The sequence below is a fragment of the Thamnophis elegans genome, chromosome Z, assembly GCF_009769535.1.
Source record: "Thamnophis elegans isolate rThaEle1 chromosome Z, rThaEle1.pri, whole genome shotgun sequence".
Classification (NCBI taxonomy): Eukaryota; Metazoa; Chordata; class Lepidosauria; order Squamata; family Colubridae; genus Thamnophis; species Thamnophis elegans.
Window position 1 is genome coordinate 120989510 of NC_045558.1, and position 25000 is coordinate 121014509.

Genomic DNA, 25000 nt, shown 5'->3' on the forward strand with positions numbered 1-25000 from the left:
GACGTTCGGACGGGACCCACACCAGGCGTTTGGCCGTCCAATCAGCTTGTGAGGCTGGATTGCCTACATGATTCCGGTCCACAAACAGGTATCTCTCGGCGGTGGCGTCGCCCCGTTGTACAGGGGTCCGGACAGCCATGGCTGAAAAAGAGAGGGGAAAATCCAGGAAAAGTGAGGCACGGTTGGATGCCAGAACCTTGAGACTCAGTTATCGTACATAATGCTAAATTCTCCAAGTCTCTTAAATCTGAACGTTCTCTACAGACTATTCCCTACCTCTTATTTATTTTATTCATTTATCAAATGTTAAAACTGCCCATCTCTCTCACCGAGGGACTCTGGATGATGTAGCTTTTATTTTAACCTCATTACACCAGAATATCCCCCCAAAAAACAGTCATCTATGCTATAACATTTTTTAATGTTTGCTTCAGCAATTTTTATTACTTTCCCCAAACTGGGGAACGCAACGTACAGAAAAATTGGATTGGTACAAGAGAAGAGCGGTACAAAATTCCTCCTCCTCCTCTTGAGACGGGAGTGGAATATTTGTAGCTTTTACTTGACTTCAGAATGTAAACCTGTCCCAAACCCTCAGACTTAGAAACTTCTTGTATAAACATTTTCATGCAAACAGAATGTTATTTACAAAATAATGACTAGAAAGTAAAACCTGGGGGTTGGGAGAAGGTGGAAACGAAGGCAGCAAAACGAGTGGGCAAATATGGCGACTTATATGGCCGGCTGTCTCAGGAATTCTGGGAGTTGAAGTCCACAGGTCATAAAGTCGCCATACTTGCCTACTTGCAATAAAAGGTATATGGAGCCAAGAGGTGCCTAGTTCCAGTGTATTCTGAATTCAGGTGTAAGGAACAGATTATTTTCTATTTTTTCTTTTACTACCTGCCCTGGCTGGCAGACAATCCTAAGTAAAAGTAGTCCTCGACTTACAACCCTTCATTTAATGACTGCTCGAAGTTACAATGGCCTGGAAAAAGTGATTTATGACTATTTTTCACATTCACAACCATTGCAGCATCCTCATAGTCACGTGATCAAAATTCGGGCACTGAGCAACTGGCATGGGGTCATGTGACCACTATTTGCAACCTTCTCAGCTTGTTTTGCTCAAACAAGCAAACTCAATGGGAGAAGGGAGTCTTCCTTAATGACCACATGATTCATTTAATAACTGAGGCAAAAAAAAGGTAGTAAAAGGGAGTGCAACTCACTTAACAATGGTCTTGTTCAGCAAGGGAAATTTTGGGCTCAGTTGTGGTTGTAAGTCAAGGACTACCCATAACAGATTTTCCTGTGCAGGTAGTTCTGGACTTACGTCCACAATTGAGCCCAAAATTTTTGTTGTTAAGTGAATTTTGCCCCATTTTATCTTTCTTGCCATAGTTGTTAAGTGAATCACTGTGGTTGTTAAGTTAGTAACCTGGTTGCTAAGTGAATCTGGTTTCCCCACTGATTTTGCTTCTTAGAAGGTCACAAAAATGGGACACTGCAAACGTCATAAATATGAGTCGGTTGCCAAGCATCTGGGTTTTGATCATGTGACTGTGGGGGATGCTGCAATGGTCGTAAGTGTGAAAAACAGTCATATGTCACTCTTTTCAGTTCCATTGTAACTTTGAACGGTCACTAAATGAACCAAATGAAGTTGATGACTAATTGTGGCCCCTTTTCAGCATACCTTGTCCTTCCTTTCCCATGAAACACAAGGAAAAACTGTGCAAAAGAAAATTTACATATTTTGGAAGGTGAAATCCTGATTTTATATGCCGTTCTAAACTGAGGCAGAATTTTTGAAAATCAGAAGAATTCTGATGATGCTAAGCACTATCCTAACCATTTAGTTATGAACACGGAATAGGCAAAATCCATTCTGCATGTGCGTTTTTCAAACTCACAGTGACAATCATGGTTTGCTTCTTGAGACCACACAGAGTAGGCCACCATCCTTCGGTACAATATCAACTGCAGTTAATGGCAGCAAGAGACAGAGCAAATACAGGAAGAAAATGTTTAATCTTTCCAATAGTTAAGAATGTTCCAAAGTTTCTGACCAGTCAGCAATTATCTTCCTTCTTACTCCTGTCGCAGCCCCCTCTAACTTTTTTGTTCCTGCTAGTGGAAGAAGCTAAATAATTTTTCCAGCTCTGTGTTCTAGCCACAATTAGCCAAATTCCTCTCAGGGGACTTAAACCAGGAAAAATGGAAATAGAGTTAAGAAGGAACACCAGAAAAACGCAAATGTAACTGAAGAATCCAACTTGGCCAGGGATACAAGGAGAGAGACCCACAAAGGTCCCAATGCTGCCTTTGCTAAAGTGCCTAGGAGCCTATTTTCTGCTCCCTAAAAATCCACACCGCTCTCCCCTCCGGCAACCAATCTCAGTCCAGACTCTGGTTGATGAGCAAAGATTTTCCAGTGCTCTCCCACCAACCCACCCCCCTCCTTTCCAGACTCCTGCTGAGCTTTATGGCTAAGCAGCAATCTTGCCTGCCTTATGTCGCTAAAGCCAGACATGTTTGTTTGATAGAATATGGGGGGTGGGTGGGTGAACTTCCTCTACCACCAGAAACCTTGGTTTCTTACTTGGAGAAAGAGACGAGTGAGAAGGCCTCTTTGATCGTCTCTGCTCAATCAAAGCAAGCTTACGACTCAACACCTTCAACACCTATTGCAGCCCTCTTAAATCTGCTGATTGCTGTCTGTCCAGAGTCCAAAGCGGGCATGTTGAGACTCAGAAAAGACACCGGGAGCATAAACATCAGATGTGTGGGAGCTCATAATAGTTACTCTGCAGGAATGGAAAAGCACTCTGTGTAGGCTCCAAGCCACCCAGCTCCTTAATGCCTTCTCATATGCCGTAGAGATAATTACCGGGACTAATTAAAAAGTGACTAAAAAGCATTAAGCTGTAACTCCACATGCCTTTTAAATAAAATTCATTTGTCAGAAAAAGTGCTACCAAACTTGCTTCATTTTCCTGCTCTGTAGCAAATCTAAACATGAGGTGAAGATTCAGGAGGAAAACCTCCAGGAGTTAGTCCTAAAAAGCTTCAGAAGAAATTAAAGAAACTATTTCTTTAATTATTTCCTAGGCTAGAGTTTGGTCAGTGCCTCAAAAGGAGAAACCCACAATAGAAGGCTTTGGTGCATAACATCCTTGAGCTATGGCTACCATCTCTACAGATAGTCCACAACCTATGGCCACAATTGAGACCCAAACTTCCCTTGCTGAACAACGCCGTTGTTAAATGAGTTGCCCTCCGTTTTACAACCTTTTTTGCTACATTTTTTAAGAATCTGTGTTGCTAAGTGAAACAGTTGTTAAGTGCGTTTTGTCCCATTTTATGACCTTTCTTGCCACGGTTATTAAGTGAATCTGGCTTTCCCCACTGACTTTGGATATCAGAAGTTTGCAAAGGGCGATCACATGACACTGTGACAGTCATAAATATGAGTCAGTGGCCAAGCAGCTGAATTTCGATCACGTGACCCCTGGGGATGCTTGTAACGGTTGTAAGTGTGAAAAACGGTTATAAGTCACATTTTCCAGGGCTGTTGTAACTTTGGTCACTAAACAAACTGTTGTAAGTTAGGGACTACCTGTATTTCCCCAAATGCCCCAACATTATATTACAGTAAATTAAAATTGCCATTCCCAAGCTCTAGTGAGGGTCATTTCAAGAGGATCTTGGCAGGAGGAGGAAGAGGAGGAGGAGGAGGAGGTTGTGATCTAAGAGGAAAGTCTTCAGACAACACATCACCACTACCTTCTCCCGAAATCTGGCCCACGTCCCATCCTTTGAATTCCACACCAGAAGATAACATGGACTTCAAAAAACAAAAAATAACTGATTCTCTTTGATCTGCCTCCCTTCTGATCTCCCAATACTTTGTTTTTACGGAAGAGGCTTCAAGTAACAGGAAAGGTGGCTGTGCATGTCTCTATTGGTTTGTGTGCACAAGTGGATGGAAGAAATTAAAGAGTCCAAGGACAAAAGAAGGTGGAAGAGAATCAGCAAAGGGCTAAACAGGCTAGAGTTATGGAAAATGGCTCCAGTTATTCCCAGAAGACCAAAGGGCGGTGACACCCTTTGGCTTCCAACCAAGACAGGTGCAACGTTGAATGTTTCTGCACCTGGCAACCACCTGCTGAGGCTGCCACACCCCTGCCCAGAACCCAGTAACTACTACCTGCTTTCTGGTTAACACTGGGCTCTTAAGAAACCATACCTGCCTTTTTACACAGCGGTTAATTCTCTATTACCCACAAACGGCCTCCCACAGCTCGGCCAGGAAGGTCTGAATTCACGGCAACTTATTCCTCAACCAGTATATCTTCTACTTCACAGAAGGGATCTCTTGTATTTTACCTGGGATTTATTGCTTTCCACGCTCCCAAATGCTTACCTAAAAAGTCAAACACTGGTGTCCCGAAGGTGCTTTTTCCAGAGGCAACTGGACTTCCTTGTTATTCTTTGAACACGTTTTGCTTCTCATCCAAGAAGCTTCTTCAGCTCTGAGTGGAGGGTGGGGCTGAATACTTCAGTCAGAGCTGAAGAAGCTTCTTGGATGAGAAGCGACAGGTCTTCAAAGAAAAACCACAAAGTCCAGTTGCCTCTGGAAAAAGCACCTTTGGGACCACCATGACCTGGATGACTGAGAATCTCTATAGTCAAACATTGGTGGTTATTCGCTTTCTAAACCTACTAGAATTCTGACCTACACGTGGCATTCTGTAATGGCCCAGTTCCTACACCTTTTAGAACTTCCTTTCATAGACATTTTTCCCTTAGACGCACGACTTTTTATTCATATCAGCTTTCCTCAGGCCGGTGCCTTGAGAAAGTCATTGTTGGATAGTAGAGATTTAAGAGTTGAACTAGGAGCAGGGAGACCCAGGTTCAAGTCTACCCTCAGCCACCCAAGCTCACTGAGGCAGGTCCCTTACCTCTCAGCCCAAACCACCTCACAGGATTGTGGTCAGGGGTGGGCTACTATGGGTTTGGCCGGGTTCAGGAGCTAACATTATGGCTGGTTTGGAGAACCTCCAAATCCCACTCCAGCCTGGCCCCTCCCGGCCTACCCCTCCCAGGAGTCTCCACGCGGCCCATTTTGGATGTGAGGTAAATGCAGGGCCCGCACGGAGGCTCAGGGAGGGGGGGAAATGGGCCTCCCCGAAGTTCCAGAAGGGCCTCCGGAGCCCAGGGGAGCCAGTTTTCACCCTCCCAGAGGCTTGAGGAAAGCCTCTGGAGCCTAGGAAAGGCGACCCCCCACTTCCATGACGCAGGAGGATGACTAGGCCATGCCCACCCAGCAACCGGGTAGAGAATCCGTTGCTGACATTTTTGAGCCCACCCCTGGTTATGGTTATGGTTATGGAGAAAAAAACAGAGGCAGGAGAGCTGTGAATATAAGTTATTCAAGTGCTGCAGGGGAAATTTAGTCCCGACATTTCTGCAAGACTGCCCCACTATCTTTCCTGGCTTTCTATTATTCCAACTTTTCCTTTGAAAATCCCAAATCTTTGGATTACTTCATTCGATAAACTTGTTTACCAAAAAAAAACCACCTTCAAAAATGGTGGGTAGGAATGCATTGCCTTTACACCGCAATTACCAGCTCATGAGGTAAGCCACCCCTGCATTTGGGCCCAGCCTTTGTGCTCGGAGCAGTCATGAATCCAAAGATGCCAAGCCAAATCCCTTCCTAAACAAACCCAGGAGTCCTGAGACGAGCCTCCTTTATGCGCTCATTCACACGCCAACTTCCTTCTCCTCCCAGCTCCCAGCACATTCCATGCTGCCTCCCACTAGGTCACACTCCCACCCCACCTCTGGGGATTGGACAAGACCTAGCCAAACGAGTCAGAGGCGAGACAGGCGCCAAGCTACTCCCGAGTCCTGCCCAACGGTGCCCAGTCGAGTGGCACTAACAAACCTGGCACTAACGAACCAGAAGTGCTCTCTTTGGCTCATTAATTTGATGGGCATTCCCAGGGTGAGGCTATTAAGTGGTGGCAAATAATTGCCTCAAATCCTCTTGGGGAATTAATGGAGGAGTCCCTTGCTTGACAATACCCTTCCCTAGAAATCAGATTTCTTTAAAAAAGGAAAGAGGATCCCACTTGCGAGCAGTGAGAGAAATGGAAGGAACTTTGAGACTTTAGGAGATACCCCTCCAATCTGGCTGTCCAAGTGCTTGCAGAATTACATTTCCCAGCATTCCCTATTATTGGTGATGCTGGGAGACTGTGATTTGTCAGCATCTGGAGTGTTGCATGTTATATGTAATAATTCTACTGAAAACTGAGATTGGGAGTGAGCAATTTTGTGGGAAAGAAGTAAGCCTCAGTAGATACAGGTAGTCCTTGACTTACGACCACAATTGAGCCCAGAATTTCCATTTCCAAGCAAGACAATTGTTCAGTGAGCTTTGTCCCATTTTACAACCTTTCTTGCCAGAGTTGTTAAGTGAATCACTGTAGTTGTTAAGCTACTTGTCAACCCTGAGGCTGACCTGACTGAGGCCATTTTTTTGACCGCTTAGTGTTGCCATACTGGAGCTGTGGGAGGGGGGAATTGAAATAGAGGGGAACATATACAGCCAAAACAACATTTTTCTCTTGGAAACCAAGGGCATTCTCACACCTGGTCGGAAGAAGACAGAGTGATGTCGCCTGACTGCAAACCTGTTTTGTGATTGGACCACGTGACTGATTGTCTTGAGAAAGTGGGGAAACTTTTACTTTTAATTAGGTGAAAACCGCGGGAGACGTTAGAGTCGGTTTTCTCCAGATATGTGCCAATATGGTAATTCCAAATAAAAGTATTCTTTGAGACTTGCTTGCTATGAATTTATTACTTGGAACCCTGACACTAGTAGCACAGTCGTTAAGTGAATGTGGCTTCCCCATTGACTTTGCTTGTCACAAAAGGTAATCACATGACCACAGGAGAATGCAACTGTCATAAATACGAGCCAGTTATCAAGCATCTGAATTTTGATCATGTGACCATGGAGATGCTGCAACAGTCCTAAGGGTGGAAAATGGCCATGAGTCACTTTTTCAGTGTTATTATAATTTCAAACAGTCATTAAATGAATGGTTGTAAATCAAGAACTACCTGTAAGGAATAGGAGTTCCAATTTAGTACTTAGCTTGATATAAAGCTGATATAATCCGAATCCTTTTAAAGATAACCTAATGCTCTTTGAATGTTTTGATACTACAGCTCCTATAATCCCTTGCCATTGGCCATGTTGGCTGAGGCTGGCAGGGTGTGAAATCTAAACTATTGGGTGATCTATGGCTCATAATGAACTCTGGATTTCAACCCATGCAAATGGAAACTATGTGCAAATGTGCTGATCAACATATTTTCCTGTAAATGTACTTTCATTATTGTTGCCCATCAGTCCTGCAAAGACTGATCAATGAAAGCACCTATACGGTATTTCCTACTCACCAGCCTGCCCCCTGCAAGCTGCTTGCCAAAGCCCCACTAAGGTCAATGGTGCCCTAAGACTGGCAGTGCCCGCAATGGAATCACAAGAATGCCCTTGAAAAACCCACAACCCAGCTGGCACTGGCGAACACAGCAACCTGATCAGCAAGGATAGCTTCAAGCCCTCGCCTTCCAGGCACCAAATGGACAAAGTGAAAAACGCAGATGGGCGGTCTTGGACGAAGGAGAAGGAAATGAGAGAGAGAGGGAAGGGGATATAATAAATCTTTGGGACATTTGCATTATACTGAAAAAATACAGAGCTCTTAGGCCCAGGGAGCTGATCTAGCCTGCATCTTCCAAAAGGAAGCCACAAGGCATGGCACCATGCCCAGGGGTAATTGGTTCCAAATGCGTCTCCTTCTGGGGTGTGGTGTGGGTAAAAAGGCAAAAAACACAGATCTGGGCAGAGGTGCCAGTTGAAATATCACATCTTCAAAGCTGGTTGAAGACAAGGATTCAGAAGGGAGTGGTGCCCAGTATTCAAACAGAGAGAGGGGTTGGGTGCCAGGACTGTTGAGTTCCCTTGGCCAGGAGGAGGTGGTAGCAGATCAAAAGTTGAAAGGACGGACTTGAGTGAGTTAAGAACAGGAACCGACATTTTGGGGACTGAAGCTTTGCTATAATTGTTAGTTCACATAACCACAGGATTTTGTTTTGCTTGGGATGACTAGAATATTTTTTGGCGGGGGCTGCCTCTCCTATTGCCTTAACCCCTAGAAGGTGGTGGCCCGAACTGCAAACTCAGTTTGCTTGATTAGATCTCATCTGGGTTGAGAATGATCCGCCTCTGTTTTTCATCTGTCCAAACTTCTTGTTTCAACAATCCCCCCTTGACTCCCCCCCCCCCATGAGAGGATACAACAAATCTCAGAGCAATCCATCTCACAGCTAACACACACCATTCCCAAATGAATTTAGGAGCAACATCTGAGGGGCCTCTTCCTGGACCTGAGACAGTAGCTTCCTTCACCCAGCAGGAGCCCAAGAACTTTCACAATTATCTTACCTCCATCAACCCAAGTAATATCCTGTATGACTCCATCCTTTATCATTGACCAAGGACTGTAAATATTACTTGGTTAAACTTTGGTGAGCAAGGCAGACTGTCATTAAGAAAAATAAGTGAGTATTCCCCTTTTGGTAAGGAGGGGTGTCACACTCCATCAATGACACTATGAAATGTCTGGGACCACTCCCCCCATGACCCATTTAGCCATGGCAGGAAGCAACTGTCATGGAGCAAGCAAGAACCCATGGCATTCCACTCTCCCCACCACATTTGACTGGCACAAACAACTGCTTTTGCCCAGTGCAAATAACTAGGAGCATTTGTTGAGTTCAAAGAACAGAAGATTTTATTATTGCTACCTATAGGGAAGAATCTGGTCAACTAACGGTCAAAGCTAAATTGGCACTAAATCAGGGTCAACAGAATTCACAGGGGGAAGACTTGAGTCTCTTGTGGCCGTGCAATTATTCCAAACAGATGACACATTTAACTCCGCCTTCCAGCTCAGCCTGCTCATCTTCTACCTTATCAACACTCTCCATTTGGACTACAACCCCACATACAAATACACACACCTTTTAAGGCTAAAGAAGGACAACCAGGAGAATTATTATCATTATGGCAGCAATCACACTCCCAAGTCCAAAGGTAGTACCGATGACAAAACTTGCATTTGATGTGGGAAAGAGATAGGGAGACTAATCCTTTCTCAGGTTTTGCTCCAGCATATCAAATAATCTGTCACTGCACGTAAAGCCACAATCCTGATTTTCTTGAACCTTATAGCCTATTCTTCTTTTCTTTATCTTTTAGATCAAGGCAAAAGAGAAAGAAGAGAGAGAGAGAGAGAGAGAGAGAGAGAGTGAGAGAGAGATGAAAGGCAAATACAATAAGCACAGCTCTGCATTTTCATACTGCAGTACAATTATTTCACTTTCAAATTATTTGCTTGCAGACAAACAAAGTGTGCCTAAGAATAACTAAGTTATTCCATGGTTCTATTCCTATAATACAGCACTGTATCAGCTGCCATGGTAGGAAGTACCAACCCTCCATTCAATAATTAAGCAGCAAACTCACATTCCCATTTCAAAAATACACGTTCAGCCAGTCTCAGAGGGATGATTTTCCATTTTTTATGGCCACAAACAAGTACATGACACCTGGCTCCCCAGGTGTGACCATTTCAACACACTCAAATCCGATTAAGGCAGTGAGATTCAATTATATACTCATCTGGCTGATGGTTCTGCTGCAAATAAAATCAATGAACACGTTTAGAAACCTTCTGAATGCATGTCAGGCCTATAAAATGGGACTAATTTGATCCTCCATGCCAGTCCACAACCAGACAGGCCCCACAATATATTCTCTGTAGAGACGACACATATTCAATTTCCTTAAAGCAATATCTCCATTATATATCTCCCTACAGACACTCAGTTCTTTCTTTTTTCTTTCTTTCCTTTTTCTTTTTCTTTCATTCTTTCTTTCTTCCTTTCTCTTTTTTCCTTCCTCCCTCCCTAAATCATCATAATCTGAAGTCAGAAAGGCTGCCTTATTTGTGAAAAGGGTGATGTTATCTATAGCAGTACTATTTACCATCTCTGTCCTGGCTGAAGATGATGGCAAATACCACCTCTGGATGGCCCCAGAGTGGGGTGGGAATGGAGATTTTGCAGTACCCTTCCCCTGACACGCCCACCCAGCCACGCCCACAGAACTGGTAGTAAAAAAAATTGAATTTCACCACTGGAACCATACCCATCTGAGGGAAGCACTCATTGAAGAAAACTAAATTAGAGGATTATAATAGCAAGACAGGGCTCTTAAAAAGCAAGCAAAGAGGAGAAAATCACAAGAGAGTAAGTTTTGAACTTGGAATTGTGCAATACACAAAGTAATACGCACTGAATGTATTAAGGCAGGGGGTTTCAAACTTATTCAGGCTGTGGCAAGTTTTTTTTTTTAATGTGATTCTTGAGAACGCCCATGCGAAAGATAAAATTCTTATTATTATAAACTGGCTGCCTTTCATTGATTGTTTACACCCCCACCCCTTAGGATCTCATGGAACTTCAGAGAGTTCTAGGATTTCATACAATGTTTGGGGAGACTGCTTTAGAGCAAGGAGACAAACAGAACCAACTTTTGGAAAGTAAGTGGCTGGGTGCCAGGCCTTGGTAATACTCGAAGGCTCTCTAGGCTGACAGTCGCTATCTTTATAGCTATCACAGTCATAGGCTGAAATAACAAACCCAACTCAAATGTGTGTCACTGTCTGCGAGGACGTGTGTGTGTGTATGTGTGTGCGTATGTGTGTGTGTCTGAGAGTATACAACCTCTGAGCCTGCCCACATGGCTCCTACGCTTTTCCCGAGGGGTTACCGCAAGCCTGCTAATTGTTTTCCCAGGCAGTTCATACAGAGTCTCAACCGCCCTAATGCTTTCTGTTAAGATCTCTGTCCCATCCAGGAGGGCTGGGTGGGGGATGGAACAGGGAGCAGGCTGCTTTCATGGCACTCGCATGCCGGTTGCTGCTATAAATATCAATTGCCGACAACGTACAACGTAACTCAAGTCCAGCATAAACAAGGCCTATAGGAAAAAACCCTTGAGAAATGACGAAAAGCAACTAGCTCTCTTCTCAAGTGCCACGTTCAACCAGATTATTTAGAACCCACTTCAGAAAAAGGGGGGAAAAACCACTCTTCCAGTCCATTACCTAACCCACAGAGGAAAAAACCCTAAATCAGCATATTTCTTCTTAAAGTGGCTAGTTCTTTCACCTTTCCCATAAAATATCTGCCAGCATCTCCAGCCACAGAAACATTAAAACACATGCATTCCCAATCAAAAATAGAATATTCAGTTCTTTCAAATATGAGGAACCAAACAGCCAGCAAATGTCTCAAATAGCACTTAAATTTGATTTGAGTAGCAAATATAAAGGAAAATAAATACCAAATTAGTTTTAATAAAGTAGAAATAAATTTCTACTTTAGCATTTCTATTATTTAAAAAACCTAGTTTTATAGAGGGTGCTTAATGATCACAAACTTCAAATATCCAAGCACTGTTAAATTTAATCTTTGGCATATTCTCATCCCTTTTTCTTTTGAGGCCCAGCACAGAGTTCAAGAGTTTCCACTCTTCTGTTATTCCATTTTCAGAAATTACCTCTAGTTCATAACAGAACTCTATGCCATATAAAGTATTTCTCTTTAAGGGCCAGTGAACACTTTGTTATTTTATTTCTAACAGACTAACATTGCTACCCACCTTTGGAATTCTCCATTCTGTTGACATAGCAAGTTCCTAATGCTAAACATTCCAAGATCTGATTTGTTCATTTTGGTGGACAGTCAAATAAAATACCTAATTGGCTTAATTAAATTCAGACTTTTTCCCAGCTGTTTTAAATTAGAGGTTAGACACATGCAGAAAACCTCAAAACCTCAATTTAAGAATGTCGCCTTTCTCATTCTGGAAAAATACATCTACATTCCAGGAATAGCTGGTATTATTTTGAGAACAACACAGAGAAATTCCAAGTGCTTTGTTTTAAATCCAAAGAATGTGTGCACCCATTACATTTTGCTGCCATGGGATGACTCATTCATGGGTAGTCTCCTTATTATATGGCAGATATATACATGTAGAAAGTGCATGCAATGTCATTAGATTTGGGGGGGGGGGATGTTGCAAAGAATAGCAGAATAAAGTCTCTGAAACAGAAGTCTATCTTAAGCTACTTGGGTCTCCACGCTAGGCCAAGCCGCTTCTTGACATAAGTCCTGCAATATGGATAATACAACAGCAGCTGTAATACATTCTCCTTTGTCATTTCCAAATGCCTCCAAATGAAGTCCCCTTCAATGATGCCAATTCACTGTATGTCAACATCTCTTCTCATTAATCAAGCTTCATAATTAGACACAATGACCCACTCAGGAAACAACAACAAAAACTTTATAAAGAAAGCCATGGCCTCATAAAGGTATGTTCTCTCTGGCAAGCACAATGATTTCTACCCCGTCAAAGCAGTGGCATTTTTATACTACAGAGTCACTGGCTGAACGAAGAGAAAGGAATGTCTATCCATAAGAAGCAAAGCTCAGAAGGAAATTTAAGCAGGGATGGAGGAAGGAGTGAGCTTGCTCATAAAGGACTCTGCAGAAATTTGGCAGCTGGGAAGGGCATGATGAAGTCTTCCTCAACCATGTATTCTCCTCCCTGCAGATGCTTTTCCATAATCTTCAGCTAACATGGAAGCTGCAGTCTGAAATCTCTGGAGGATACCAGGTTGGGAGAGTTAAGGATGATGAGATACATATATTTAGAGAATATCTGGTTGGGGGAAACTGACAGATGAATAGTGGATATAAGCAGGTAGCAGAGCCACAGAGGAAAGGGAATTAAAGGCTCAGATTGGTGAACAAAAACTAGGCATTTAGCTAGACAAACGAGGGCAAAGGAAAGCAGGGGCCCAATTTCACCATCATGGGCCACATAATAAGTGCGACTGGATACAAGCTGTCTGGTTTTTTCTCACTCAGCCCATTTTCAGGTAAAGGTGGATGGGAAAATCATAAGCAATTTGGATTTCTTTTTAATTAGGGGAAGCAATAAGAAAATAACCTGTGCTGATTTCTTCATCCAGTGCAAGCTAAATGCCATCTTTTCTGCCCTCTGAGGGATTTAATTAAGCTCACCCCAATTAACTGAAAAGGACACACCTCTGCACAATCCATCAGCAATTTAGCCTTTCATACGGTAAAGGCAGATTTTGCGGACCCAGAGACTCTCCCCTCTCGCCGATTCTGCAGACTCGCCAGATTCAAGGGGGGTAAAAAGCCAAAAGGCAACCATACAGAAAATTCTATTTTTTTTTTAAGGAGGGGAAAATAACGAATAAGCTTTACGGTACCTTAGCAGATCGCTGAGCGGTATCCCGATGCCTCCAAAGCCCAGCCGCAACTGAGCTGCCAATGGCTAGAGGGAGGAGTCCGGCCGATGTAACCCCGCCCACCCCACCCAATCGGAGAGGAGAAGGTGTGGCCGCAATGCTGCTCTGAGGGGGGAATCTTCGACTGCAAGAAGAGAGGCTTGAAAGGGCAGACCCGCACACCCCTTTGGAGTCGGGAGGAGGAGGGGGGGAGAATTGACTGACAGACGAGTTCACCAACCACAGGAAGCAGAGCGGAGGGGGCCCTCTGAGAAGCTGAATGGGCTTCTTTATGTGGGAACAGTTCGGGGAGAGGGTGAGAGGGGGAAGGGGGAGGATGAATGAGGTCTATTGTCTACTGGGGGGGGGACTAGGATGACGTCAGAGGCTAGACCCTCTGGGGAAGAGGGGTGAAGCAAAACAGAAGTTATGCATTCTCTCCTTTCCAGTCCTAGCTCTCCATCAGGACCCTCTTTCCCTCCCATCAGCCCTTCCTTCAATCGCAGAACCAGAGATTCCCAAACTTGGTACTTTGGAGGGGAGGGGGAAACTAGCTGCGCAAGAATGACACCATCCAAGGCTACCTGGAAGCGCCTTTCAAATCCTTGCATCCCTGAGTGAGTGCTGCTGGAGTTTCTCTTACCGGACGGGCTGTCACTCCACCTCATGTTGCTTTTGACTTTATTTTTAGTCTATCTCCCAGATTCAAGTTAGTAGAAAAATTGGGTACAGGTGAGACTTCCTATTATGGCATCTAGGTTGGGTTCAGACAACAACCTCTCTGGGCTAATAGGTTGGACATGCGTGGTCCAGTATGTTGTAGGAAACCCAGGTGTTGTTTTAGAGCAGTGTTTCTCAACCTTGGCAACGTGAAGATATCTGGACAGTTGCCAAGGTTGAGAAACTCTGTTTTAGAGTGTTGTGTGAATCAAACTATCGTGACTCTGTTTTGGTTCTGGGACATAAACATTCTGTGAAGGTATTATTTTTTTTATTTTTAGCTTTTAGTTTAGCAATTGGAGTGAATGCAGTCACAGTCTCTCATAGTCCCAGGATTCCTTCTGATCATGAATCTTGTGCCAGTTTGACAATTTGCTCTAAAACAAAGCCTATGGCACATTAAAAGTTCAGAAATATGGCACACAAACAAACCAGATGGAGTTATGATTGGATTGCTGAGGCCACCATTTCTGACCCCACTCTTCAAACTTCCTTGGACTCAACCAGTGAGACCCTCTATAGCTACACTGTGGGTGCTGAGCTGGCTGGAAATAGATTTCTGAACACAATTCGGGTCCTGGTTCCACAATCTGTTGGTCTTAAATTTCTTGGATCCAGTTTATCTACAGGATCATCTCTTCCAATTCAGTCAGCTCAAGAAGATTTGGTGTGGGGTCCTCTTCTGGAAACTTAAAAGAGTCAGGATCTCCAAGTAGCTTCTTATAAGAGAGATACCTCTCTCTGAAACATGCTACTCTCCAAAATTCAGGTGGCACCCAAAATTTTAATATTCTGGAAAGCCTAATGGTTTAGCTTTCTTGTATTTAAATCAGGAGATCTTTGTAGTATGGCACCGTCAATTTTAGTTTAATTGTACTTTTAATGGCTGTTAATTTAAATAATGTTTAATTGGAGATATTATCAGTTCATTGTTTTCTGATGTGCATTATTTGCCAGAATTAAAGAGCAAGTTTGGTCTAGGCACCAGGCTAAAAGCCAGAAGACTGAATTCTGGTCCCACCTTAGGCATGAATGCCAATTGAGTGAGCTTGGGCCAGTCACTCTCTCTCAGCCCAACCTTCCTCAAGGGCTCTTAAGCAAACACCACTACCACAGGATTGTTTTTCTTAAGAACTGGACAGGAATCAACGGACATTTCCCACAAGGCAGGGCTATGAGAAGTACAGTTTCCCTACCACTGCCCCATTGTTTATATCTCTAAGTGAATTGCAAGCAAGAGTGGAGCTGTTAAATACAGCAGTGTCTGCAGCAGATCAAGAGGATAGCAAAATGATGACATAGATGGGTTGATGTCACCACAGAAATGCCAATCATGGGTACCTGTGTCTCCATGTCGGATGCAAGTATGTATGTTGTGGTATAATCTACTCAACAGACATCTTACCATTTGGCTTACCCTGCACCCAACTTAGATGAAAGGTCGAGTTTATAAGCGGCATCACTACTCTTGGTCCTTGTTCAAATACCCATCTGGATGTGCAGGAAATAGCAAATGCTGCCAAAAGTCTAACTTTGGCACTCTAAGGCTCACATCAATTTGAAAGAATTAATTGAGGCACGCATGCATGCAAAAAACAAGATGATGGGAACAAGCCTTCACATACTATCCTGCACACACACACACACACACACACACACACGCTAACATGACATGTCAGATATATCTGAAATAGAGTGTGATGCATAAAGCTTATGGTGCAATAAATCTATGAGTCTTTAAACTCTAACAGATCAGATTTCTTCTTCCTTTCCTTCTCTCTTTTGCCAGCGCTATTCTGCCCTCTCGTGGTAGATGAATGTCCCACTCCATCATACCAAGGTCACGCTGGCAGTGATGCAGCAAAAGTCCACAGGAGATGACCAAACAGAACCACCATCAATGAAATTAGCTGGAGCAAGGCCGAGAGGAAAGGTTCCCCATGCTACTTTTAGAGATTGAAGTGACTCAACAAATTGGCCTGTGATCATTTCCCCATCCAGAGTGATGAGATACTCTTGCTATATTTGTATGTGTTGATGCTGCATTCAACATTTATGAGCAAAAAAAAGGAAATTAGAAACTTTCTCAGGCCTCAAAAGAGGAGGATGCAGTCAACATGTCAAAGGAAAGAAGATGAGTTGCATCTTACACAATGTACAACATGAACTGTGCTGGGAGTAAACAAGATTTTAAGCTATAGGAAGAGACATTTCATCTCTTAAAAGTTCATTTAAGTCTTCCCTAGGAAAAACTGAAATAATTCATTCAATTCTCTTTTCTTTGCTCTCTCTTTTTAACTCCTGAAACTTCATCCATAACTAAATCAAGCCTGGAAAGATTAATGCAGCATAGGCTTCAAGGAGACTTCAGATAGTATTGACAAAAAAATATGATTATATCAGAGAATTCAAAAAGACAAACATGTCCAGTATTATTCTCTCTCTTCCCCCCGCCCCTCTCTCTCTCTCACAAACACACACACATTTCCCCAAAATATAGTGTTTCTCTGGAACAGAAAGAAATAAGAAATCTATATATATATATATATATTTAGTCTTGTCTGTCAGACAGTCTTAATTATAATTCTGTACTCAATCTTAACTAAAAGGCCAAAAAGCCTTGTGGCTGTGATTAAGATGTGAATTGCTTTGACTGACGGTAGTACTTATTAACTTATTAAAATGCATTCCATAGTATTAATGTTAATTTTATTTGCATTTCCTATTTAAGAGACGAAATAATTGCCCTGAGAAAGAATTCTATATTGCCAGTCCCAGTCTCTAATAAAATTTATTTATTCAATTTTGGCACTGTTCAACTTCAAACTGGGCAGCCTACAACGTAAAGAAAACTCGATTGAACTACAACAAGGAAATAAAATACAATAAAGTAAATAAACGAGATGGGAAATCCAGACATCCATCCAAAACATATACAACATATGTCAAACATATGTCAAACAATAGCTTTCCGCCACCTTACCCCACCTTACAGCCAGGTCTTTAAAGTAAACCGGAATGTCAGGCTGGGAGCCATCTGGATTTCAAGAGGACCTCACTCCAGAAGATGGAAAGATGACACTGTTTAATCAAAGGGGCCTGGAATATGCCCACTCTGTCGGTTCGTAGTGGCTAGGACAGTGTTTCTGAACCTTGGCAACTTGAAGACGTCTGGACTTCAACTCCCAGAATTCCCCAGCCAGCATTTGCTGGTTGGGGAATTCTGGGAGTTGAAATCCAGACGTCTTCAAGTTGCCAAGGTTGAGAAACACTGGGCTAGGAGAAACCATGAGAGGTAGGTAGTCCCTCAAATAACTGGACCATATTTCATGTAGGATTTTATAGTTGATAGCCAGCACTCAAAGGTGTTTTTTCAAAAAGCAATTGGACTGGTTTTCCTTGAGGAAGAAGAAGACATTTTGCTCCTCATCCAAGAAGCTTCATCGGTTCTGGTTCATCCAAGAAGTTGGGCCAGAGCCAATGAAGCTTCTTCAAAGAGAAGCAAAATGTCTTCTTCCTCAGAGAACAAACAGTCTAGTTGCTTTTTGAGAAAAAGCATATTTGAGACAATTACCTGGATAACTGAAAATCTCCACAGACATTTGATAACATGCACTTTGATACCCATAAACCTAGCCACTAGAACCAGTGCAATTCATGAAGCTGGAGGGCCAAGTGGGCATTATGAGGCAATCCCACCATTGCTCATTCCACTGCATTCTGAACCAGTTAAAATTTCTGGGTGGTTTTCAAGGGTAGTCCATTGTAGATAATAATTATTTGTTAATCAGGTCATGGCTTAGGGCAGTGTGTGTGAACCTTAAGTTATTTTCTTGGCAATTGGGCAGTATCTACAGTTGGTGATTGTGGCTTTCAGAGAGGCCTTTACACAGTTTGTACACAAGAGTCACAATTTCTGATAGAATGCATAAGGGTGTACTAATTACATAAGCAGAATGTTAATACAGGGAGATGCAAAGCAAATACCTATTGTTTAACTAATGGTGAATAATGTCAGTGTTTATCCTAAAGGTGTGTAGTGAGGTAATCAATGTGACTTGTGGTTTACATAGCAAATGTCAGTTTCTGAGTTTTTTTGAGTCTGGGAAGGGTCAATGAATCCAATGCACTAGCAAAAGAAGACATCAATACATTCCAGCAAATATTTCTGCCACATTTGGGGTTAAAATACCTCTTAGATTAGAACAATATAGCTGGACAGCTTATGTGAATTGTGATGATGTGCTGTTCTGTTCCAGCAATCCCCATATTTTCTTACAAAATATGTTAGGCTCAGCTGCCTATATATTTCTCTCTGTTCCTGCCTATTGAGGAATTTAAGTGATGTTGCAAGAACTATTTTGGAGCATCTGAAGCAGAAAAGGCCTGTCTACACACGCAAGTAAGATTACATAGTCAATTTCACACAAACAATTTCAAAAATCACACTGGCTAATCCACACTTGGTCATTTACACGTTTCTAAGCAAGTGGAAAATCCCCTAAAGTTTAGCTTTCAATAATAACACTTCTAAAGAACTCAAAACTTTTAAATGTGCAGCCCAACCCCAGAAGTTCCCTTCCTCTGTCTTCAACTATGAATTATAAATTTGAGAGCAAGGACTGCCATACTTTTAATCCCTGGAAGGTTTCTTTAAGAGCTTTTATAAATATTAATATTAGCTTGGCAGTGGAGGAAAAAATAATACAGGGGCTTAATAGATATTAAAAATGAATAACCTCTTTGTTTATAAAGTATGACTGGGAAAACATGTAGCTGCTTTCCTGTTCAATATCTTCCAAACTTGTTGGGGCTACAACATTCAAGATTCTTTAGCTAGGCCATGCTGCCAGGAATTATGGGAGTTGAAGTCCCAGAACATCTGGAGAGCATCAATGCAATGAGCTGATATACAGATGGAAGAAGCTGATCTAGGCTGGGACACGATGTACAGTTGATAGGCTCTTTCTTGGAAGAAGAATGTAAAGGTAGTCCTTGACTTACAACAGTTCATTTAGTGACTATTTGAAGTTACAATGGCATTGAAAAATGTGACTTATGACCATTTTTCATACTTATGATTATTGCAGCCTTCCCATAGTCACATGATTTACATTGAGATGCTTGACAGTTAATTCACATTTATGACGGTTGCATGTTCTGGAGTCATGTGATCCCCTTTTGATCCCCTTCTGACAAGCAAAAGTCAATGGGGAAACCAGATTCACTTAACAACTGTATTACTAATTTAAGAACTTAAATGATTCACTTAACAAATGTGGCGAGAAAAGTCGCAAAATGGGGCAAAACTCTTTTAACAAATTTCTCACTAAGCAGCATAAATTTGGGGCTAAATTGTGGTCTTAAGTTGAGGACTACCTGTATTTGTTTAGTAGTGACTATTCAAAGTTATAATGTCACTGAAAAAAGGGACTTACAACTGGTCCTCACACTTACAACTATCGCAGAATCCCCATAGTCATGTAATCCAAATTCAGGTACCTGACAATGGGCATATATTTACGATAGTTGCAGCATCCTGAGGTCACGTGACCACCCTTTGTTTCCTTCCTTTCTTTCTAACAAACAAAGTCAATTGGGGAAGCTGGTTTTGCTTAACGTCTGTGTGAATCACTTAACAACTGCACTGTTTCACTTAACAACCATGGCAAAAGAGGTTATAAAATTGGGCTTGGCTTATTTAACAACTGCTTTGCTTAGCAATAGAAATTCTGGTCCCAACTGTGGTGGTAAGTCAAAGATTATCTGTATTGACTAATTGCCCAAGCAGAATCTTATGATTCAGATGATAATGTTCTGCTTATGCCATTCTGATGTCATGATCAGCAGAACTTTGCGATTCTCCGATTCCTTTTGCTCACATTTAGACATGGCGCTCCTAGGATTTTCTTCACTGCTTTTCCTGGTATGGATTCCCACCAGAATTTGGACCTGCTTACAATGTGATCCAGAGTTTAAGAGCAATATAGCTAAGCTCCGGACTGACGTCGTTCCAAAAAATATGCAGGACACTCGCTTGAAGACACGGGCTGAAGTCCTACTCAGAGGCCTTGAGGGGGATTTTTTCGTGCATTATGCCACTAGCCAGTTTTCGGGATTGGCAGGTACAACTCTGTGTAATCCTTTGCCTACAGGTCAGCCCTGCCCTCTGGGGCTTTGTTCATATAAAGTAAGTGTCCAACCTTGGCACCTTTAAGACTTGTCAACTTCAACTCCCAGAATTCAGCAATGCTGGCTGGAGAATTCTGGGAGTTGAAGTCCACAACTCTTAAAGTTGCCAAGGTTGGATGTCTCTGATTTAAAGGCTGTATGAAGAACTGTCTCTTCTCTATTATGTCCACCCAGCTCACCAGGATGGGAAGGCAGGGTATGCTGCAGGTCCGATCAATTAGAAATGTACATCTGGTGCAGTGGTGGGTTTCAAATAATTTAACAACGGGTTCTCTGCCCTAATGACCAACTGGGTATGCGTGGCTCGGTGGCCATGTGAGCGTGTGGGTGTAGCCAACTCAATGTCACTCAGGTCGATGGGCGCTTCGCCTTAGGTGTCACAATGTAATAAGGGTTAACCAGAGAGGCAGTTTCTGTAAGCAGGGCAATAAAGATTAGGCTAGAAACAACACCAGAATGTTTCCTTCCTGCCTTCCTTATAGGATTAGCCCTGTAAAGTGGAAAAAACCAAAAGGAGATTTCTTCCAACAACCGGTTCTCTGAACTGCTTAGAAAGTTAAAACCGGTTCTCCCGAATAGGTGCGAACTGGCTGAATCCCACCATTGATCTGGTGGGAGCACACAAAAAAAAAAAGACTTTTCAGTGGTGGCCCCTTCTCTACAGAACATCATTCCTCCTGAAGTATGGTTGGCCACCTACCCTGTTGCTTTTCTGAAAGGCCTAAAAACATGGTTTGGTCAGCAGTCCTGGGGAACACATACAGATGGAACTGGTTAAATGGCGGTTTTGATTTGTGTTATTGCTGCTATGGGGGTGGGGTTTTTAATTAGATTTTTATTATGTTTTGATTTTTAAAAATTTTGTAAGCAGCCTAGCAGCACCTAGGCCACTATATACATTTGTTAAAATAAATAAATAAAACGAATGCAGAGCCCCTTTGCTTCCATACAGTAATGATTGAAATGTCTTTCTGTGCATTGATACGGTTTGCAGCTTGGAAAATCGTTCGGCCTGCCCTCCCTCTTTCAGCAGGTTGTGAATTGCTTTAGGAAATGTGGCATCACTGCTGATATACAGTGTCTCCGGAGGTGAGTTCCTACCGGTTCGGCCCAGTTTGGCCGAGTAGGTAGTAACTCGGCCTGCCACGCCCCTGAACCAGTTCTATTCTTGGCGGCGCCATCTTGGTTTTCACTTCTGCACATGTGCAGAATGTAAATGTATATTGTATGTATATTGCAAAAATGTTTTTTTTCTTTTCTAACGTTGTGCACTTGTGCAGATATTTTTAGGTGCAAAAAAAATAGTTAATTTTTTGCATGCCGAACCCGCAGTAATGCTGGCAACCTACCCCTGGTGTCTCCCACCTACACTACGTCCATTTACAACAATTCATTTAGTAATTGTTTGAACTTACAATGACACTGAAAAAAGTGACATGACCATTTTTCACACTTACAACCTTTGCAACATCCCCACGGTCATGAGATCAAAATTCAGATGCTTGGCAACTGACTTATACTTATGACGATTGCCCTGTCTAGGGGTCCTGTGATCACCTTTTGCGACCTTCTGACGAGCAAAGTCAATGGAGAACCAAGATTCACTCAACAACTGTGTTACTAAATTAACAACTGCAATGATTCATTTAACAACTGTGACAAGAACAGTCGTAAAATGGGACACAACTCACTTAACGACTGTCTTGCTTAACAACAGAAATTGTGGCTTCAGTTGTGATCATAAAGTCAAGAACTACCTGTAATTGTATTATCTTAAAAACAATAACACTGCCAGGACTGAACCCCAAATTTCCACTTCCATCATCACATCTTCATCTTTCTTTTCTGTTTCTTAGTTTTTCCCATCCCACCCCTTCTAAAAATAAGACCAGGAACAGAAGTGGAGGAAGTAGTAAACAAGATTTCATTCATTTGTGATGTTGCATTTTGGGAGTTTCTGCCCGTGGGACTATAAATCTGCACCTAGTGACTCATCCCTGGAGATACAGCTAGTTAGAAGAATTGTTTCTAAATATTATTAATATTAAATTAATATGTATTCGATATATTATTTTTCTTCCTGGTCTGATTTCTCCTAGACTGCATCACTGTAAGAGTCTCCCCCACTCGATTAAAAAATAAATAAATCTGCCATTATGTTAGTATTTCATAGTCATCTCCCTTTCTCCCTCCCTCCCTCCCTCCCTCTATAGATATCTTTATGAAGTTTCAACATCATACATTAAAATACAGATTAACATAAACAGAAAAGAGAAAGGAATGACAAAACCCATGAAAAGTGCCAAAAAGAAAAATATACATCTGACAAATATAACAAACTTTCTACAGAGATATTTTAACAATACTAGAAACTGGGAGACAGTGAGTTCTAGTTTTGTCTTAGGCATGAAAGACAGCTGGGTGACTTTGGGCCAGTCATTCCGTCTCAGCCCAACACACCTCACAAGGCTGTTGTGAGGAAAATAGGTGTTTGTTATAAAGTAACAAAGGTTGGGTAGAAATCAAATAAATCAATAAATACAACCACCTCTCTTAATTTTAAAGAAGTTAACTCTTACAGATTTCTTTTTTAAATTGCTGTACCATATTGAATGAATCTTTATTACAACCAGGGGCCAGAGAGAGACAATATAACTGAAAACAGCTAAAAATAATTAAATAAAAGTAGAATAATACAGGCATTGTAATGGTTGATATAAAAAATATGTTACAACGCGGGAGACCATTCATCAACCGGTGTCTAATTTTCACTGCAGATGCACAGTGTTTAGCTACAACCTGAGTTAGAAACAATTTACAATTTGAAAAAAAAAAGGATGAATATATAAGCATTATCAGGACTTCCAGGGTACAGATGTAAAAGAGGAAGGATTATTGGTATTATGACTATCTGTACAGATGGGTCAATAAAATAACACATGTTGGATTGTTTCAGGATCTACGTTATTTATTATTTTATTTCTTTCCGATCACAATTGATGCTCTTGGCAGCTTACAATCATCAAAATCCAATAAAATATCCATGGAGAGAAAATTGAAAGGAAACAAAGAATACACAATAATATTTCTCATTCAAAAATCCTTTTTGAAAAAGCAGCAGCAGCAGCAGCCTGTACCTTGGTCTCCAATTTGGGTGTGTCTATGCAACACAACAATTTCCCCCACAACCCTGCAAATAATTATTACTGGATTAAAGCTCTCTGCTGAGTCAATTGTGCTGAAATCCATGGGATAAATAAGTGAATCATGGTCATATCCCCAGGGACTTCAGCAGGCCTAAAGCACCCTAACAGACAACTTTTCCTCCCTTAATGTTACCCAGCCTTTGCTGTGATGACAGGTGGAAATGGAAGCATTGAGAGAAATTGTCCTTCCCTGTTTTGTGGCTGCTGATTTTTTTAGTGGGAGGGAAAACAGACAGGTAGGTCTGGACAAATCATGGCTTAAGATCAAGGCAAGCTGGGAGGGGGCTTGGACTAGAAGACCTCCAAGGTCCCTTCCAACCCTATTATCAGGTGCAAAGAATCAGGACCATTCATAAAGTTGTAGATATAAAAAATTTATTCAAGCTGGTATGCAAGAATGTAACAGCACTAAATTGGAGCATAAATTCAACAGAATTCACGGGCTGGGCCTGGATGTCTTATGGCAATGCAAGGACTCTTAAAGTCATGACATATTTACTTCTGCCTCCCCAGTTCTCCCTGCTTTTCTCCTATATCTATGACTCAGAGGTGGTATTCAGCAGGTTCTGACCAGTAGTGGAAATTTTGAGTAGTTCGGAGAACCGATAAATATCACCTCTGACTGGTCCCCGCCCCATCTATTCTCTGCCTCCTGAGTCCCAGCTGATTGGGAGGAAATGGGGATTTTGCAGTATCCTTCCCCTGCCATGCCCACAAAGCCACACCCACAAAGCCTGCCACACCTACCAAATCACGCCCACAGAACCAGTAATAAAAAAAATTTGAATCCCACCACTGCTATGACTCTATGGAAGCAGGAGGTCAAGCTGTGCTGGAGGACATTTTTATGGTGCTCTAAATAACATAAGGAAACTTTTGCTGATCTATTGGAAGATCAATAGCTGAGCTATTGGAAGGCATCAGTCTCAAACATAATTCTGGTGCCACCAATATGTGTGGTAATTCTATAAGAACGAGGCCAGGCTATTTTGCTCAGAATCCCAAATTTGGCTCAAGGAAAATAGGAGGAGGAAGTGGTATTATGTATGTTCACCTCCTCTGGTTACTTATAAAGTAACCAAAGTGAGATAAAAATCTAATAGATAAAAATAGGAAAAGGAGAAAAACAGAAACGGGTATACATGAGGACAGGGGATATGCATTGATAGAATTATCTATCTGGAGTTAAGACGACTAATGTCAGGGGTGGGTTCCTGCAAGTTCTAACCTCTTCTATAGAAGAGGTTCCACAAATCTACCATGCCATTTAGAACTGGTTCCAGCTCCTTCCCCCCACCCGTCCGCACCATGCTTGCCCCGCCCGCCACTCACTGATTGGCTGGCTCACCAATCGCCCTGCCCGCCTCTAAGTGTCCTATCTAAACTTTAAAGTCT

The 25000-nt window shown here is 42.2% G+C and overlaps 2 protein-coding genes across 3 annotated transcripts in view; one reads left to right on the plus strand and one right to left on the minus strand.

Annotated features, from left to right (window-relative positions):
* LOC116522181 (myosin-10-like) overlaps positions 1-13513 on the minus strand; it is a 90028-nt gene extending 76515 nt beyond the window's left edge. For both annotated transcript variants that reach the window (XM_032236926.1, XM_032236925.1), the window contains exons 1-2: positions 13470-13513; positions 1-141 (exon numbers count right to left, since the gene is read on the minus strand). The exon at positions 1-141 is cut by the window's left edge and continues 218 nt beyond it. In XM_032236926.1, coding sequence (XP_032092817.1) covers positions 1-139 — 139 coding nt within the window. In that variant the 5' untranslated portion in view covers positions 140-141; positions 13470-13513. The remainder of the gene's footprint in view (positions 142-13469) is intronic.
* A 6584-nt stretch (positions 13514-20097) lies between these two features.
* IZUMO2 (IZUMO family member 2) overlaps positions 20098-25000 on the plus strand; it is a 14052-nt gene continuing 9149 nt past the window's right edge. Inside the window, exon 1 of the mRNA XM_032236267.1 lies at positions 20098-20332. Coding sequence (XP_032092158.1) covers positions 20098-20332 — 235 coding nt within the window. The remainder of the gene's footprint in view (positions 20333-25000) is intronic.